This window comes from Astyanax mexicanus, chromosome 4, assembly GCF_023375975.1.
Source record: "Astyanax mexicanus isolate ESR-SI-001 chromosome 4, AstMex3_surface, whole genome shotgun sequence".
Taxonomy (NCBI): Eukaryota; Metazoa; Chordata; class Actinopteri; order Characiformes; family Acestrorhamphidae; genus Astyanax; species Astyanax mexicanus.
Window position 1 is genome coordinate 25,841,938 of NC_064411.1, and position 16,439 is coordinate 25,858,376.

The 16,439-nt window shown below is 41.0% G+C and overlaps 1 protein-coding gene across 1 annotated transcript; it reads left to right on the forward strand.

Moving 5' to 3' along the window:
• The first annotated feature begins 6,539 nt into the window (after window positions 1-6,539).
• Window positions 6,540-13,247, forward strand: LOC103028115 (zinc finger protein OZF-like). The gene is made up of 2 exons (XM_049478858.1): window positions 6,540-6,606; window positions 9,405-13,247. The coding sequence occupies exon 2, from the start codon at window positions 9,499-9,501 to the stop codon at window positions 10,675-10,677; it is 1,179 nt and encodes a 392-aa protein (XP_049334815.1). The 5' UTR covers window positions 6,540-6,606; window positions 9,405-9,498; the 3' UTR covers window positions 10,678-13,247.
• The last annotated feature ends 3,192 nt before the right edge of the window (window positions 13,248-16,439 follow it).

The following is a 16,439-nucleotide window of genomic DNA, read 5'->3' on the forward strand; positions in this document are numbered from 1 at the left end:
GTCATTAGACTCAAACATTTCAAAATTTTTATGGAAAAATAAAACATCGAGAATAAGTCTGAAGACTTTACAGAAGCTAAAATGCCATGGTGGTCTAGAACTACCAAACTTCTATCACTATTTTTTAGCCAATAGATTGCAATATGTTACAAGTTGGATTAAAACAAACCCTTTAGGCAGCCCTTGGCTGGACCTAGAACAAACACTCAGTGGAAAAGTGAAAATCTCTGACTTACCTTTCATTAGCTCCAGTATTAAACACTATAGCTGCTTTAAAAGCCTAAACATAAACACCACTCTGACAGCTTGGTGGGAGTTTTTAAAGATAGCTAAGTCTTCACTAATACCATGTAAAAGGACACCCATTTGGAACAACCCAGATATATGTCAGAAAAAAACAGTTATTAATTTTTCGCAATGGCAAGAGAAAGGAATTAAGAATTTAGAACATGTTATACAGGAGGGGACCTTTATGTCATTTGAAGATCTTATTTCAAAATACGAAATTAGCAGTAGCAAATTTCTGGAGTATCTACAATTAAAGTCCATTATACAAGCAAGATTTAATTTAAATAATCTAACATTAGAAATCCCAGTATTGATAAAAGAGTTCATGAATCTCTATACTCCTAAATTGTTATCAAAAATATATAAGTTATTATCCAAAATTAATGATTCAATATCCCTCCCAATTACAAAATGGGATCGAGATCTCTCCATGAACCCAGATAAGGACTTTTGGACACAGATATGTTTAAACAATTTCAAAATGACGAAAAGTCCAAATTTACAACTCATACAATACAAAATTCTCCATAGAACACATTATACAGGGCATAGAATGTTCCAAATGGGCCTTAGAGAAACAAATATATGCACTAACTGTTCGGGCAATCATATTGAGAATTATATACATGCTATATGGTTTTGCATGCCTGTTCAGAGATTCTGGCAGATGATATGTGAAGACTTATCTACCTGGTTTAATTGCAATATCCCAGCTTCACCCAAACTATGCATTTTAGGTGATGTAAGTGAACTAAACATGGAAACAAATATATTGCACATAGTTCTCACTGTCTTATGCATCGCTAAGAAAACTATCCTCATGAAGTGGAAATCAAAAAATGATTTATGCATAAATCACTATAGAAATTTACTTTTAGACCACATTAGTCTGGAAAGAATGTCTGCAACCTCAAAAAACCAATTGGCTACATTTGAATCTCTCTGGTTCCCACTGATCAGCTCCATCACATGATGGGGGTGGGCGGCTGTAGTCGTGTCTCCTGGTGCGTCCGGCAGGTGGCTGGGGGGGAATCGGGGGATTCGGGTGTCTGATGGCCCTTGGACTGGGGACGGTGGCTGCCGCTTGGTGATTTCTGTGTGCGGGCCCTGGTTGTTGGTGGGGGGGGGGGGGCTGGATGTATGTTCTTGTGGTCTTGGGGTGTGGGTCTGGGGGGCCCATGGTGGTGGGTGCTGGCCCTGTCCGGTTGGCTGGGTTCCCCTGTGGCGGTCGGGGTGCGGAGTCCGGGGCCCTGGTGCCCGTGGGCGTCTGTCGCCTGTTTGGGTCCCTCCCTGCGCTGGGGAGGGTCTATGCCTCTCTTGGGCGCGCCGTCGTGGGGGGTGGTGGTTTGGTCCGTGTTGGGGTGTGTGGTTGGCATTCCGGGATTCTGGGTGCCCTCCCTGTGGGGAGGTAGGGGCGCTCAGGTGGGGAAGCGGCAGTCTCCCACTTAAGACCGGTTGGTCCTGGGCTCAGGACCACTGTGTGTGTATGAGAAAGAGTGGGATGTTGAGTGTAAATGTGTCTGTGTGTGTGTGTGTGTGTGTGTGTGTGTGCGTGTGTGTGTGCGTGTGTGTAATATCTGTTGTCTTTTGTATGTGAGTGGGGTGTGTATTTATGTTGTATTGCAGTGTGGGGATGGGGGCGCTGTCTTGCAGAGCGGCGGTGTCCTGGGGCCGTAGCCGCTCTACACCCTGGACTTGCCTTCCCTGTACTGCGGTTGGGTGTATGGAACTGGGTGCCTAGTGAGCCAGCAGTAGTTGGCTCTCTTCCTCCGGGGGGTAGTCCTCTGCCCCTCGGTCCTTTCCTGGCCCTTCCCCGACTCCTACTCAGTCTAACATCGCATTACACATACAAACTCATCATACAGCTTACACACATCATATTACACATAGGGTTTTGGGGGGCAGGTGCTCCCTGCTCCTCAATTTTATTTTTGCATTTTAGACATTGAGGGCCTTTGGGGGGGCAGTGTGGTTGGGTGCTGTTATTCAGTTCTCATATTACAGCTGTCCCTCCAATTTTAATAGCACTGTAGCTTTCATTCATTCTTCTCATTATACACATTCATATCACTGCAACATGCTGGGTGGGGGAAGGAGGGGGGTCAGGTCTTCTCACACCCTGGTTTCGTGCACCCTGCCTGGGGTGTGGGTCGGGTGGTTGTTCGGGGCCGGGCTGGCTGCTTCCCTAGGTTGCCGCTGGCTCGGTACTGGTGCCCGCATTAGGTGTCTATGTATGTTCTGTGTGTGTGACTGGTGTGTGTGACTGGTGTGCGTGACTGGTGTGTGTGACTGGTCTGTGAGTGAATGTGCACGTGTGCGACGGGTGTATGTGTGACGGATGTGTGTGTGACGGGTGTGTGAATGTGCATGTGTGCGTGAACAGTTGGTCCTGGGTTTGGGGCTGACTGAGCATGGACACCTGTGGGACATGGTTGCGTAGGGCGGGTTTTTGCCCTCCCTACCGCTCCACGCTGCTCTCCGCCGATCGTCACTGCCGTTCTTGGGGGGGTGGGCGTCCGTGGGTCCATGGGTGCGTGGCCGGATGCCCTAATGTGGTCTCTGGCCCGCCCCCTTGGTGGCCGTGGCCTGGGGGTGGCTTGGGCCCCCTTGGCGTGGGAGGGGGGGCCTGCCGGGTGTCGGGCTGTTCCCGGGTGCTTGGGATCTCGGGGGCCGCATGCTCGGTTCGTGCAGGGGGTGCTGGCCTGCCGGAGGGGTGGGCTGCTCGCTTCCTTTGGCTCTCTGGACTCTTGCTCTTTGCCATGGGGGCTTCGTCTGGAGTCTCCCCCGTCCTCATCTGGGGTGTGCACATGGTTACCATCGGGATGTGTGGCCGCGGGTCTTCTGGGCTCCTAATGGGCTGTGGATGGTCTGGGTCCACTGGGTTCTTCCCTTTCTGCCTCTGGATCGCAGGGGCATGGTGGCGGTTTCTTGCCTCCATTGTGGTAGGCATTTCATGACATAATCCGTAACACATGACATATTTTTGCAAAAAACAATAGAATAGAAGTAACTGTGCGTGTGTGTGTATGTATTTATGTGTATGTATTAATATGTATGTATATTTATGTATGTGTGTATATGTATAAGCATATGTATAGTTAGATATGTGAGTATGTGTATATATGTATGTTTGTTTATTTTATGTTTATTTTATTTTATAATTTTTTTTTGTTTGTTTGTTTTTTGTTTAGTTTTTTTTTTTCTCTTTTCTTTTTCTTCTTCTTGTACCCCCCTCCTGTACCTCACACTCCGATCCTTCCAACCCTGAACTCCCACAACTATATCCACACAAAATATATATATATATATATATATATAAAAAAAAAAAAAATAATAATAATAATAATAATAAATAAAATAAATAAATAAAAATAAAGTATTAATTGTCCTCCGAAGAGGGGGGGTGGTGGTTGGGCCAAAAAAAAAAAAAAAAAAAAAAAAAAGTGGCATTTGGCCCCGCCCATATAGTATTACTTTTGCATACCTGTCAAGTTTTTAATTTAAAAATAAGGGAAATTTTCCGTCGCCCGCTTTGAGCCGTCCCACCAGCCTGAGGTTCAGTATCCCTTACATTTTAAGACTGGTTTACAAGAAATCTAAAATAACCACCTGTGAACCACTAGAAAACTACAATTAGCTAGATGATCAGGATCTAATAGGTCTACCTTTGTTGACACTAAAATGTTGTGAACATTCCCACATATGTAATTTTTATAATACAGCCTAAATGAAAACACTTTTCTAGATATTTACATGAAGTCTTCACTTTTATCGTCAGGGATGCACTCCTTTATGTTATATTTTTTTATTCAATGGATTCAAAATTGAACAAAGGGTGCACAAATTCTGCAAAATGAGCTTTTACTAAAGGACATGGACCAGATATATTCCATCAGTGAATCCATTCCTCAATAAAGTACGCAAAACAGTACATCAACAATGGATTTCATGTAGCAATGTAATAATGTAAACAATTCACTTGTTTCTGATTTTTTTCTTTTACCTTTTATAATACAAAAGGAAACAAATATCCATAAATATCTGTTTAAATTGGGCAACACAATTAATAATCTTTATTTAATATTCCTCTAGTAGGCAACAAAAACAGCTTGGGAGTACTTCCAGATAATAAAGTAAGTGGTGGTATGATGTGTCTAATACACTGATGGATTTACAAACTGATTAAGTTATGATACACAGGGGGCTATGGGATTTTAACAGGTAAACTCAGTAAAGGATTGTTTATTAGCTGACCAGTTGAATCCATTGGAAAACACACAATTTAGAGGCAGTGAGCACAGTTCAGAAACTGCTTTAAACTACCAAAATAAAGTACTGTACTTAATTCTGGCTATCCTCTACATCCAGCTTCTAGCTAACTAGTTAGCTAAATAAATTTCCGTTTATTATAGCTTACAGTAAGTCCTGCAATCCTAAATTAGTAAATACAAGTAAAAGCAAATAATTAGTTACTGGCTGATCAGGTACATCAGGGCAGGTTGAACATTATATTTAAGGGTAGACGAGTCTTTTTAACCTGCAGAGCTTTCCTGTCTGCAGCGGAGCAGCTTCCATGCCACACATTGATGCTGGAGCACATGACGCTCTGCACCACACATCTGTAAAATAAGGTGAGGACTGTGCTCCCGAGTCCAGCTCGTCTCAGCCTCCTCAGGAAGTAGAGCCGCTGATGTGCCTTACTGACCAGAGTGGAAGTGTTGTTGCTCCAGGTGAGGTTGCTGCTCAGATGCACACCCAAGTACCTGTAGCTGTCAACCACTTCCACCGCAGATCCTCCAATGTGCAGGGGGAGGTGGGCATGCTGGCCCCTTCTTAAGTCCACAATCATCTCCTTCGTCTTCTTTACATTGATGCAGAGGTTGTTTTCTCTTCACCAATCTTCCAGGTGTTCCACCTCCTGCCTGTAGCTGGACTCATCTCTGTTCATGATGTATCCAACCACCGCTGTGTCGTCCGCAAACTTCACAATATGACAGCCTGGATGGAGAGGTGAGCAGTGTGAACAGGAGGGGGCTCAGCACACAGCCCTGAGGGGAGCCAGTGCTGAGGATTATGGAGGGGGAGGAGATGTTGTGAATCCTCACAGACTGCGGCCTCTTGGTCAGGAAGTCTAGGACCCAGTTGCACAGGGAAGAGCTCAGAGTTTGGTTATCAGGGTCTGAGGAATCATTGTGTTGAAAGCAGATGTGAAGTCCACAAAGAGCATCCGAACGTAGGAATCCTTCTGCTCCAGGTGGGTGAGCGCAGTGTGGACTACGGAGGAAATGGCATCCTCTGTGGATCGGTTCTTCCTGTATGCGTACTGGTGTGGATCCACAGTGACGTTGATGGTGGCTTTGATGTGGGTCTGAACCAGTCTTTTAAAGCACTTTGTAACTATCGGAGTGAGGGCTACTGGCCGGTAGTCATTCAGACCTGTCCCTGCGGAGCTCAAGGGGACCGGGATGATGGTGGCAGTCTTCAGGCATGTGGGGACAGCTTACAAGCTACAAGATTGAAATAACAGTAAAGTTAACAAGTAACATAATTACACTGTTATTAAAATGTCAAACTTCAAGTAACAGACTTTAAATGTATTAATGCAGTATTATATATATATATATATTCTTTTTACATTTTGGAATGTTTACTTACAGATAAACATGTAATTTACTATACTTTGTAAAATTACAAAGAAAATATACAAGGAAATGCTGTAATTTGGGCGTGTCTATTTGTACAGGAGCAAGGAGCACCCATTTCAGAATCTGCTACTAGTTTCTCAAACCACCAGAGACACTAATGTATCAAGCGTTTTTAAACTATTATTTAGCTTAATTGTTCCATATGTAACTCATGTTCATATGGAACAACGGTTTTATATTTTTTATACTAAAAATTTAACTAATTTTCAACACAGAATAACATAATTTGTTTCAGCACCGCGAAGATAATTATTAAAGCCTTTTAACTGCAGTTTTAATTGTTTTAAATGGGTAACTCCAGCATAAGTAGCAGTAATGCAAGTAAATCTACTGAATAAAGAACATTAGGTACAAAATTTACATTTTGTTTGCTATTTTAGTGAAATACTTTGTTCTACTTTGTAAAAGTGAAGGGAAACCCCAGAGAAGTAGTTATACAGTGTTTTAAATGAGAGTTTTATCTGTTTAGCTCCATCCCTCGCGGGTTCCCTCTAGCGGTGATGGGGTATAATGTGTTAAAGCGGGGGAGGGGGCGGGGCTCTACTTAACCCGCATGAGACTGAGTTTCCGGTCTGTAGCTGGAGAGGAGGAAGAGCAGGATCAGCTACAGAAGGTATGGAGAAGTCTCTCTCTCTCTCTCTCTCTCTCTCTCTATCTCTCTCTCTCTCTCTCTCTCTCTCTCTCTCTCTCTCTCTCTCTCTCTCTCTCTCTCTCTCTCTGGATGTTAATCTACACAGATTTCTCCTCTGAAAACTGTTTATTTGGGTGTGTAAAGCGCTTCTGTTTATTTACAGTAAACTCAGATTTACAGATTTTTCCAGCACTGAGGCAGGAGCTTTAGCATTAGCAAAATTAGCTTGTAAAGTGACCCAGTGTTGTTACCAATACCACACCTAACAGCTAAAGTTGATTATTAAGGAAAGGATTAACCATTACAGACAGCTTGTACATTATCCTACCATTTAGGTTACATAACAACAACTTATCACACATTTAATGTGTTTAAGACATTCCGGCTGCTAATAGTATTTTATTGTTTGGAATTGTCTGCTAGCTTAGCTTAGCTAACTATCTAGATAGCATTGGCTAGGTTAACTTAATGTGCCTAAAACCTTAACTTACCTTCAAAATTAATGTACTCCTCTATACAGTTGCTGTATTTTTTTAAAAACTTGTTATTCAATATTTTTCTGCATTGTTCGTGGTAACTTACATTAAAAAATGCTGTGCATGCACCAAACAGCTTGTAGCTAGCCAGTCTTCCCTGTGCTTTTTTTTAACCCAAGTATCCAATGTTATCTAGCTAGCTAATGTTCCCAGTGCTTTTTTAACCCAACTATTTAATGTTATCTAGCTAGCCAATGTTCCCAGTGCTTTTTTTAACCCAACTATTTAATGTTATCTAGCTAGCCAATGTCCCCAGTGCTTTTTAACCCAAGTAGCTAATGTTATCTAGCTAGCTAATGTTTCCAGTGCTTTTTTTTTAACCAAGTTTCTAATGTTATTTGGCTATCCAATGTTTCCAGTGCTTTTTAAAACCAATTATCTAATGTTATCTAGCTAGCCGATGTTCCCAGTGCTTTTTTAACCCAAGTATCTAATGTTATCTAGCTAGTTAATGTAACCAGTGCATTTTAATCCAAGTATTTGTTATCTAGCTAGCCAATGTTCCCTGTGTTTTTTTTAACCCAAGTATTTAATGTTATCTAGCTAGCCAACGTCCCCAGTACTTTTTTAACCAAGTATCTAATGTTATTTGGCTATCCAATGTTCCCAGTGCTTTTTTAACCCTAGTATCTAACATTATCTAGCTAGCTAATGTTCCCACTGCTTTTTTAACCCAAGTATTTGTTATCTAGCTAGCCAATGTTCCCAGTGCTTTTTATTAACCCAAGTATCTAATGTTATCTAGCTAGCTAATGTTACCAGCATTTTTAACCGGTAGCTAAAGACAACACAGCTGCCAAAATACCTTCACCAAGTCAGGAACATATTTTATTCTTTTAATCCGGATACAAATTTTCCTGAACTTCATTCTAAGTGAGATAATGTGGCCAGCAAGGCATTAAAGCAGCATTTCTTGCATTTCAGACATGAATAGATGCTGCATTGTCCGACATCCATAAATTTGCATTATATATATATATATATATATATATATATATATATATATATCTTTTTTTTTTAAAGATACAAAAATCGAACTAAATTTACCAGCATTTTGTTTAACTGGGTAGCTGAGGTTAGCTGGCTAGCTGAAGTTATCAGCAGTTTGTTAAACCTGGAGTTTAATGTTGGCTAGCTTGATAAAGTTGCCAGCGCACTGTAGTTGGCACGGCAGTGCAGTGACCACATCTGCACCAGGTAAAGTTAGTTCTACCGACCCTCTCCACCTGTACGGGTCCCAATTAATTTGTTTCATAAACAAACAACCTTAAAATGTCTATTAACAACTTCACTTACCAAATATGCAAAATGGAGAGCTTAATTCCAAATATATTTTAATATATTTTAACATTAAATGCAAAGTTTTGGTCAATTTGTCACTGGTGTTATCCCATCTTGAAGAATTAATTTTGTTCATCAGTTTATTCATTTTTTATAAAAATTACAATGTGACCGAATGTGATAAACATTCCGTTTAATTTCACGTTACCAAAGTATTATTATTAACAGGTTTAAGCCTGACGAGAAATATTGTCACGTTTTAATCTCGCGAGATCTCGTGCAACGAGATATCATCACACCCCTAGTAATTATCGTTACCATGGAATTAAAGAGAATGCATATATAGCCCAGCCATTGTGTGACTTACAGAAAGGATTCCCCAAAGACACAGATAATGTTTGCTTTTCAGATGAAGCTTCAGATGAGTATGCTTACTTATTAGCTAGAGTAAGCAAAAGTAAAATGGCTAAGAACAAGATACATTTTGTTTAGCTAGCTAGTGAACAGGCTTTAGTACTATTTAGTTGATGAAATTGTGGGTAACGTTAGCTTCTGTAAAACTGTAGCGGGTCTGGCATAGAGCTTTTGCTGCTCTCTGGCTCTGCAGATCGCTGAATTTGGGCTTGGACCCAATGCTGCGATTATGCCACTGTGTCGCTACATTTAATTGGTAAACAAATTTCACTTAAATTATAGACGGTGGAGCTGCATTAAAAAACTGGGTTAAAAAACACTAACATTTACATTTCTCGAACAAATTGCATTTGTGTTTTTTATATTCAAGGGAATTTTATTTCATATATATGCGTTAGCTTATAAATGTTAGCCTAAAACGTGGTGGAAAATAATAATGATGATAATATGAAGGTGTCCCAGTAGTTTTCTCCTATAGTGATTTAGATCATTGTCTTCAGTTAATTGACTTGCTTTAATTTTAAAACGTACATTTTTTTCTTTTTTCAGAAATATATTACGAGCAATTATAAACTTCTGAAAGAGGTGAAACACAAAGCATCCTGAAGAATCTCCAGAACACACAGAAATTGTTTGTCCCAGCATGGAGAAATTTCACCACTCTGCAAAGAGTTTTACTACACAGAGTACTCTTAAACAGCACCAGCACGTTCAAACAGGAGAAAAAACGTATCAGTGCTCAGACTGTGGAAAGAGTTTTAATCAACAGAGCATTCTCAAAAGACACCAGCGCATTCACACAGGAGAGAAACCATATTCCTGCTCAGACTGCGGGAAGAGTTTTAATCGACAGAGCACTCTCAAAGAACACCAGCGCATTCACACAGGAGAGAAACCGTATCACTGCTCAGTCTGTGGGAAGAGCTTTAATCGACAGAATAATCTCAAACTACACCAGCGCACTCACACGGGAGAGAAACCGTTTTACTGCTCAGACTGTGGAAATAGTTTTAATCGACAGTGTCAACTCAAAAAACACCAGCGCATTCACACAGGAGAAAAACCGTATCACTGCTCAGACTGTGGGAAGAGTTTTAATCGACAGTGTACTTTGAAACGACACCAGCGCATTCACACAGGAGAGAAACCGTATCAGTGCTCAGAGTGTAAGAAGTGTTTTACTACACAGACTGAGCTTATAATACACCAGCACATTCACACAGGAGAGAAACCGTATCACTGCTCAGACTGTGGGAAGAGTTTTATTCGAAAGTGTATCCTCAAATTGCATCAGCGCGTTCACACAGGAGTGAAACCATATTATTGTCCAGAGTGTGAAAAGTGTTTTATTACACAGAATTATCTCAATATACACCAGCGCATTCACACAGGAGTGAAACCGTATCACTGCTCAGACTGTGGAAAGAGTTTTAATCGACAGAATACTCTCAATATACACCAGCGCATTCACACAGGAGAGAAACCGTATCACTGCTCAGAGTGTAATAAGGGTTTTATTACACAGACTGAGCTTAAAATACACCAGCACATTCACACAGGAGAGAAACCCTATCACTGCTCAGACTGTGGCAAGAAATTTACTAGACAGAGTCATCTTAAAAGACACCAGCGCATTCACACAGGAGAGAAACCCTATCACTGCTCAGACTGTGGGAAGAGTTTTACTACACAGAGTACTCTCAAAAAACACCAGCGCATTCACAAGAAGATAACTATACCAAATCTGCCCACTACCGTAAAAAGTGCAAAACCTACATCTTCTGGACAGAACACCTTATCCCACACAAAATCTTCACCCTGACACTTGGGATACTTCCCACTGGAGACCAATAAAAACTGAATTTAACAATGTATTTTTTAAATTTTAAATTAATTAATTCCATGTTATGTCTTCACAATTCTTTCACACTACTTGTGGGTTACTGTAGTCCCCTCCTGGCACAAAAATTCAAGTAGTTCAGTTTTGCTTGGCTTGTGACCATCCAACTTGCATCTTACATTTAATGGGGTTCAGGCATGGAGATTGACAGTCAACGTATTTGAATGTCTGCCAGCAACCGCAGAATGACCTCAAAGTGACCTACAAAAAATGCCAAATGGCAGCTGGGGTGAAAAGCATGGAAAGAACAGTTCAAAACAATCTCTTAGAGGCAGGACTCAAACTAGAAAACTCAGATTGAATGAGAATAATTGTAGAGCCAGGCTGATGTTGGAAAAAATCATAAAAATTGGACTGGAGTAGGATCTTTTTCTCCAATGAGTCCAATTTTCAGATTTGCTCAACACTTTGTCGTCTAATGGTTAGATGGAGATCTGGAGTGTTTTGCACCCACTGTGAAATTTGGTGGAGATGATTCAGCAAGGCTGGAATTGGGCGGTTTGGTCTTTGTGAATGACGCATGAATCAATCCACATAAAAGGTTATCCTGGAAGAAAAATCAGTTTTTTTCTGCTCTGGCAATGTTCCCCAATTCCACACAGCTAGATCAATTAAGGTGTGGATGAAGGACCACCAGATCAAGACCAAGTTATGGCCAGCCCAATCTCCAGACCTGAACCCTATTGAAAACCTATGGAATGTACTCAAGAGGAAGATAGATGGTCACAAGCCATCAAACATTTTCTGCAAATAAATACCCTAAATTAGAATATCAGAAAAACTGGTCATTTTGAAGTGATCTCTGCGCTCTCTTTTTTCCAGCTGTATTTTATAATTTTGATATTTGGAACCTTTTCTGTGATATGCTGAATGAATTATATATGCTGAATATTGTATTGTGTATGTGTATTCATTTATATGTGGTGGCTTTGAAGCATGTGAGAGGTGTTTATAGATGTCCGTATAAACCTCTGGGAGTTCCCAGGCACAGCCCTGAAGCACATGCCCAGGAATGTTGTCATAGCCAGGAGCTTTACGAGCATTGATCCTGCTGAATGCTCTCCTCTCACTGTCTGGGGACAGCGTCAGCACCTGGAGAAGGGATGGTTTTCTGAGCAGGTGTGTTGTTGAGTGGCTCAAACCGTGTGAAGAATCTGTTTAGGTTGTATAGCAGAGAGGTGAGTCTGTGGAGGGGGTTTATAGCCTGTGATAGACTGAATTCCCTGCCACAGGTTCTGTGTGTCTCTGCTGTCACTGAAGCGTTGGATTACCTTCTTGGAGTACAGCCTCTTAGCTTTCCTGATGCCGTGGGACAAGTTGGCCCTAGCTGTCCTCAGACCTGCCTGGTCTCCTGTTGTGAAGGCTGCATTTCTAGCACTCAGGAGCTTGTGGACGTCTCCTGTCAACCATGGCTTCTGATTAGCCCGAACAGTGATGGTCCTGAGTTGACTTGCATTATCAATGCACTCGATGTAGCCAGAGTCAGTTTCTGTGAACTCCTGAATGTCTGTGGAGTTGTTGTGGGTGGCAGCCTCTCTGAACATATTCCAGTCGTTTGTGCTGAAACAAACGTGAAGTTCCTCTGAGTAACCATCCGGCCACACTTTAACCAGTGGTCTGTAAGCTGGCATTAGCATAATGGTGAGGTGGTCAGAGGCTCCAAGGTGGGGAAGGGCTTTGTAGGCATCTCTGTGTGGTGAAGACCTAGTCCAATGTGTTGTTTCCACAGGTTGGGAAGTCCACATGTTTAAGTAGTCCAGAAAACACACTCTTAGGGTAGTTGCAGTAGGAGTTCAGTTCTGAAGAAGAGGAGTTCCTTTGAGTTTGGAGGTAAAGCAAGGGCACTGCCAGTGCTTGCTCCAGATATTAGATTAGCATAACTTAGTCTTTAAAATTTAGATGTTATAGTTGTTGAGTGTAGGGTAAGATTCTTAGCTTGCAAAGTTTAGGACCAAACCTTCAGCGCTTACGATTAGAAGGTTTTGAGTGCATTCAAACTGTTTTCTAGTATGTGCAGATTTGATTTTTTTTTTATTCCTAGTATCTCTGTCTGTCCTTGATTAGACAAGTGTAGCATAGCTTAGCTTAATGCTATCAGTCACGAAGTGGTAAACACCACCTGAGCCACTCCAGAGAGAGTGCTCCCAAAAGTGTTAACCCACGTCAGGTTTTTGTGCTGCAGTAAGGTAGCAGGCTCATTCATTCCATGTGCTGGTATTCTCGTTTGTCTGTGGTTCAGTTGGTATAATTAAACATGTGCAAGTTATCATAGAGAGATATTTGGTTGTGTTGTATTACTCTAGTCTTATACTTTCTTATCTTTTCCACAGTGGATATCATATCTTGCCTAAGTTGCTTTCCTAAGTTACTAAAAATATCCAAATCATTTAGTTCCTTTATTATTTTTATCCAGTTCCAACTATTATCTTTGTATTGCTTTACAACTATATTTACTCATCTGTGTGTTTCAATAAAAGGCTTTTACATGGTAAGATCTGCAATCTTAGCGTGTTTTCTCGAGATATGGTTGAGAAACTCTCTTTGTTATTATTTGGTAAATACTAAATGGCGACCAAAGGAGAAATCCAGTGTGAAATGGAGAGATGTAAAACTTAAGTACAAACCTCTGTCGAATAACTCACCTCCGTTCACACCCAGCATACTGAAACACAGAGCTTTTAACCGATGCTCACACCAGGCTTACAATTCTGGAGATAGAGGCATAGAGTTACCCATGCAAAGAAATCACTATTTTTACAGCATAAAGAAGCTCACAGTTGTTCCACACTTCATTGGTAGAATTTGTCAAATGCACCCCAGATCAACAAGTGGCAGTATCTTGTGGAAAACACAAAAAATTAACATGTGTTCTATTTTTTTAACACTGTTAAATGTCTACTCACTGCAAAAACATCCATCACAATAAATGTGTATGAAATGTATAAAAAAAATATCTGAAGTAAACGCTTATATTTTGCAAACAAATCTGCCATTGGGGTAAGCAATTTTTTCTTAAAATAAGGTCTTTGCTTTGCACTTAAATGTCTTTAAACAAGTACACAACGTGTAAATAATGCAAATTTTCAAAAACTAGACAAAATCAGTGTACCCGTGGGTCCTTAAAAAGTCTTAAAATGACTTAAATTTAGTTTGACATATTCCAATCGGTAAAGACAAGTGCCATCATATGGCAGCCTTGTTGATTTGGGTGGAGAAAAAAATGTCTCGCACCGATGTGGAATGCGCGTGGAAAAGGGCGAAAACACCCAAAACTGACGAAATTGCTGCCAAGAGAGTATCTGAGATGGCACCATCCACATCACGAGGTTAGTAATTAATTTGCAATTGATGTCAATGTTTATTTGCTTAACGCTTTGTAGTTTTTAAGCAGCAGTTTTCAAACCTGATCCTGGAGTACCTTTTGTCCTACTTGTTCAACCTGCTTGCAACACACATGAACCATGTAATCAGCTAATTATATAGCTCATTTTAAGTTGATGTAGGTGAATTACAGCAAAGAAACGAAATGTTCAGGACATAAATTGCTAATTTCTGGTCCTTGAGATCAACCACCCTACAGAGGTTAACCCTCTCTTAAATGTCATATTAGGTGTGTGATCAGTATTCTAGTGTGTTCTGGAATCTCCAGTGCTGGAGATCTACCACACTGGAGATTTCAGAACACACTAGAATACTGATCACACACCTAATATGACATTTAAGAGAGGGTTAACCTCTGAAAGCCAGTGTAAGATTAAATTGTATTTATTGAATAGTTCTGAAACTCTCTTATTGTTGGTGGTCCTAGGCTTTATCTTATTTTTATTTTTGAATCTACAGAACAGCAGACTAGAGACTATAGTGTACACTGCATGTTTTAAAACGCAACACTGAAATCTGTGTAATAAATTACTACAATTAATTTCACACTTTTTTGCCGTATTGTTAATTTGTGTACTAAAACACTGCATGTTATAGTGTTTATAACTATGTGTGTGACAAATAAACGATGATGACTTTTTTCATGACTGTAATGAAATTTTGATTGGTTGGTTAAAGAATCTTTCGCATGATCTCCATGATCTCTGTAAACAAACACAAGTGCCATTAAAACAAATACAAAGAACTATAACAAAAGATTTTTTAACCTCGTATATTTAATATTTTTGGAAACAATTCTTTAGTCATACAGGACAAAGGTTTGTCTCATTTAAAACATCCATCTAAATAAAATAATGCATGTTTAATATAACAGTACTAAGTAAACAAATAATTTTCCATTTGTAAAATGGGGGAGGGGGGGGTAGGCATGGGATCTCAAGTTGGACAATTTGGGTGATCAGGTAGTTCTTGGGAGAGGCGGAGGCTGCGCTGATTCGATCTGGTGAATTTGTGTATAATTTGATGGTATGTTAATTAATCTAGAATAGTGAAATCACGCGGTGCTCTTATTGACATCTCTGATGAACAGAGAATGGGTGGAGGTTGGAAAGAGTGAGGAGACCGGAGTAGCGGATGAATTAAAGCAGAGAGGTAAAATAAGAAGGGTAAATGCAATGCTGGCAAGATGATTAGAGCAGTGTGGGGTTCTAGGGAAAGAAAGATATGTAAGTAATTAAGTGAGGTGTTGGGGTGCTGCCAGCTTATTCAAATATATGGACTGTACTGGAATAACAGCGTAGAGGATGGTGTCTCGGGGAGTCAGAATCGGTTGAAGAGGATTATGGTGTCGAACAACTTGTGGAATGATACACGTAGTGTAGTTTAAGGCCCCAAAGAGAAGGCTTTGCTCCACTTCGCAGAGCAAGAGCGACCAAGGAAGGTAGACAGGGTGCCCAGGGCGGTCTAACTCGACCCGGGGAAGTGAAGAAAAGCAAGACGATGATTGTTCCCCCAATGTGGGGTTTCTTTGGGATCTGTTATTTAGTCCAAAGAATAGGATAACTTTGTGTGTGTGCAGAGGTTGGGGTTTGTGCCATAGCAGGTGAAACGGCTTGTTTCTTTATCTGTCAGGATTGAGGAGGTTTCTGCCTCCTGAGTGTTTGTTGGGATTGGGGAAGTGCTGGCTGTTCTGTTAAGAACCAATTGTTCCCAAGTTTCAGGTTGGTGCCAAGGGTGTCTAGGAACTGCAGCCAATGCTTCCAGGCTTTCTGGATTTTCGGTATTCTGTTGGAGATGGACTAATCTGTTCCTTCTTGTTTGCTCCTTTCCTGTGATTGAACTAGGGCCTGCAGACTCCCTATGGGTAGGGCTAGGTCCCGGGACTTGGTTAGTGGAAATCAAGCTTTTACTGGTATTGGGGTCTCCTGACTCCTGAAGGATAGGGGTGGGTCCTAAGACTGGGCTAGTAGATCCCTGTTCCTCACTGTTCCTAGGGCCTGTTGTTGGAACCAGTGGGTTGGTTTCTAGTGTTTGGTCTTGGATCTGGATCACTGTCGAAACCTGGGTTACTTGTTTGAGAAACAGTTGGTTCAAGCAATCGTGTAATTTCTTCTGTGGCCCACTGGATTGTTTCAGCCTGTATTTTTTTGAGGCTGCGTCTCGACCATCTGATGGCCACTCCCATGCCCCATTAGTGACATGTTCAAAGAAATGCGTCATTTGGTCCGCCTGGTCGCCATGAACAACCTAACAATAGTTTGTTCAACGCGTGATTTAAAGGTGATCTTAAAGTTGAAAAATAA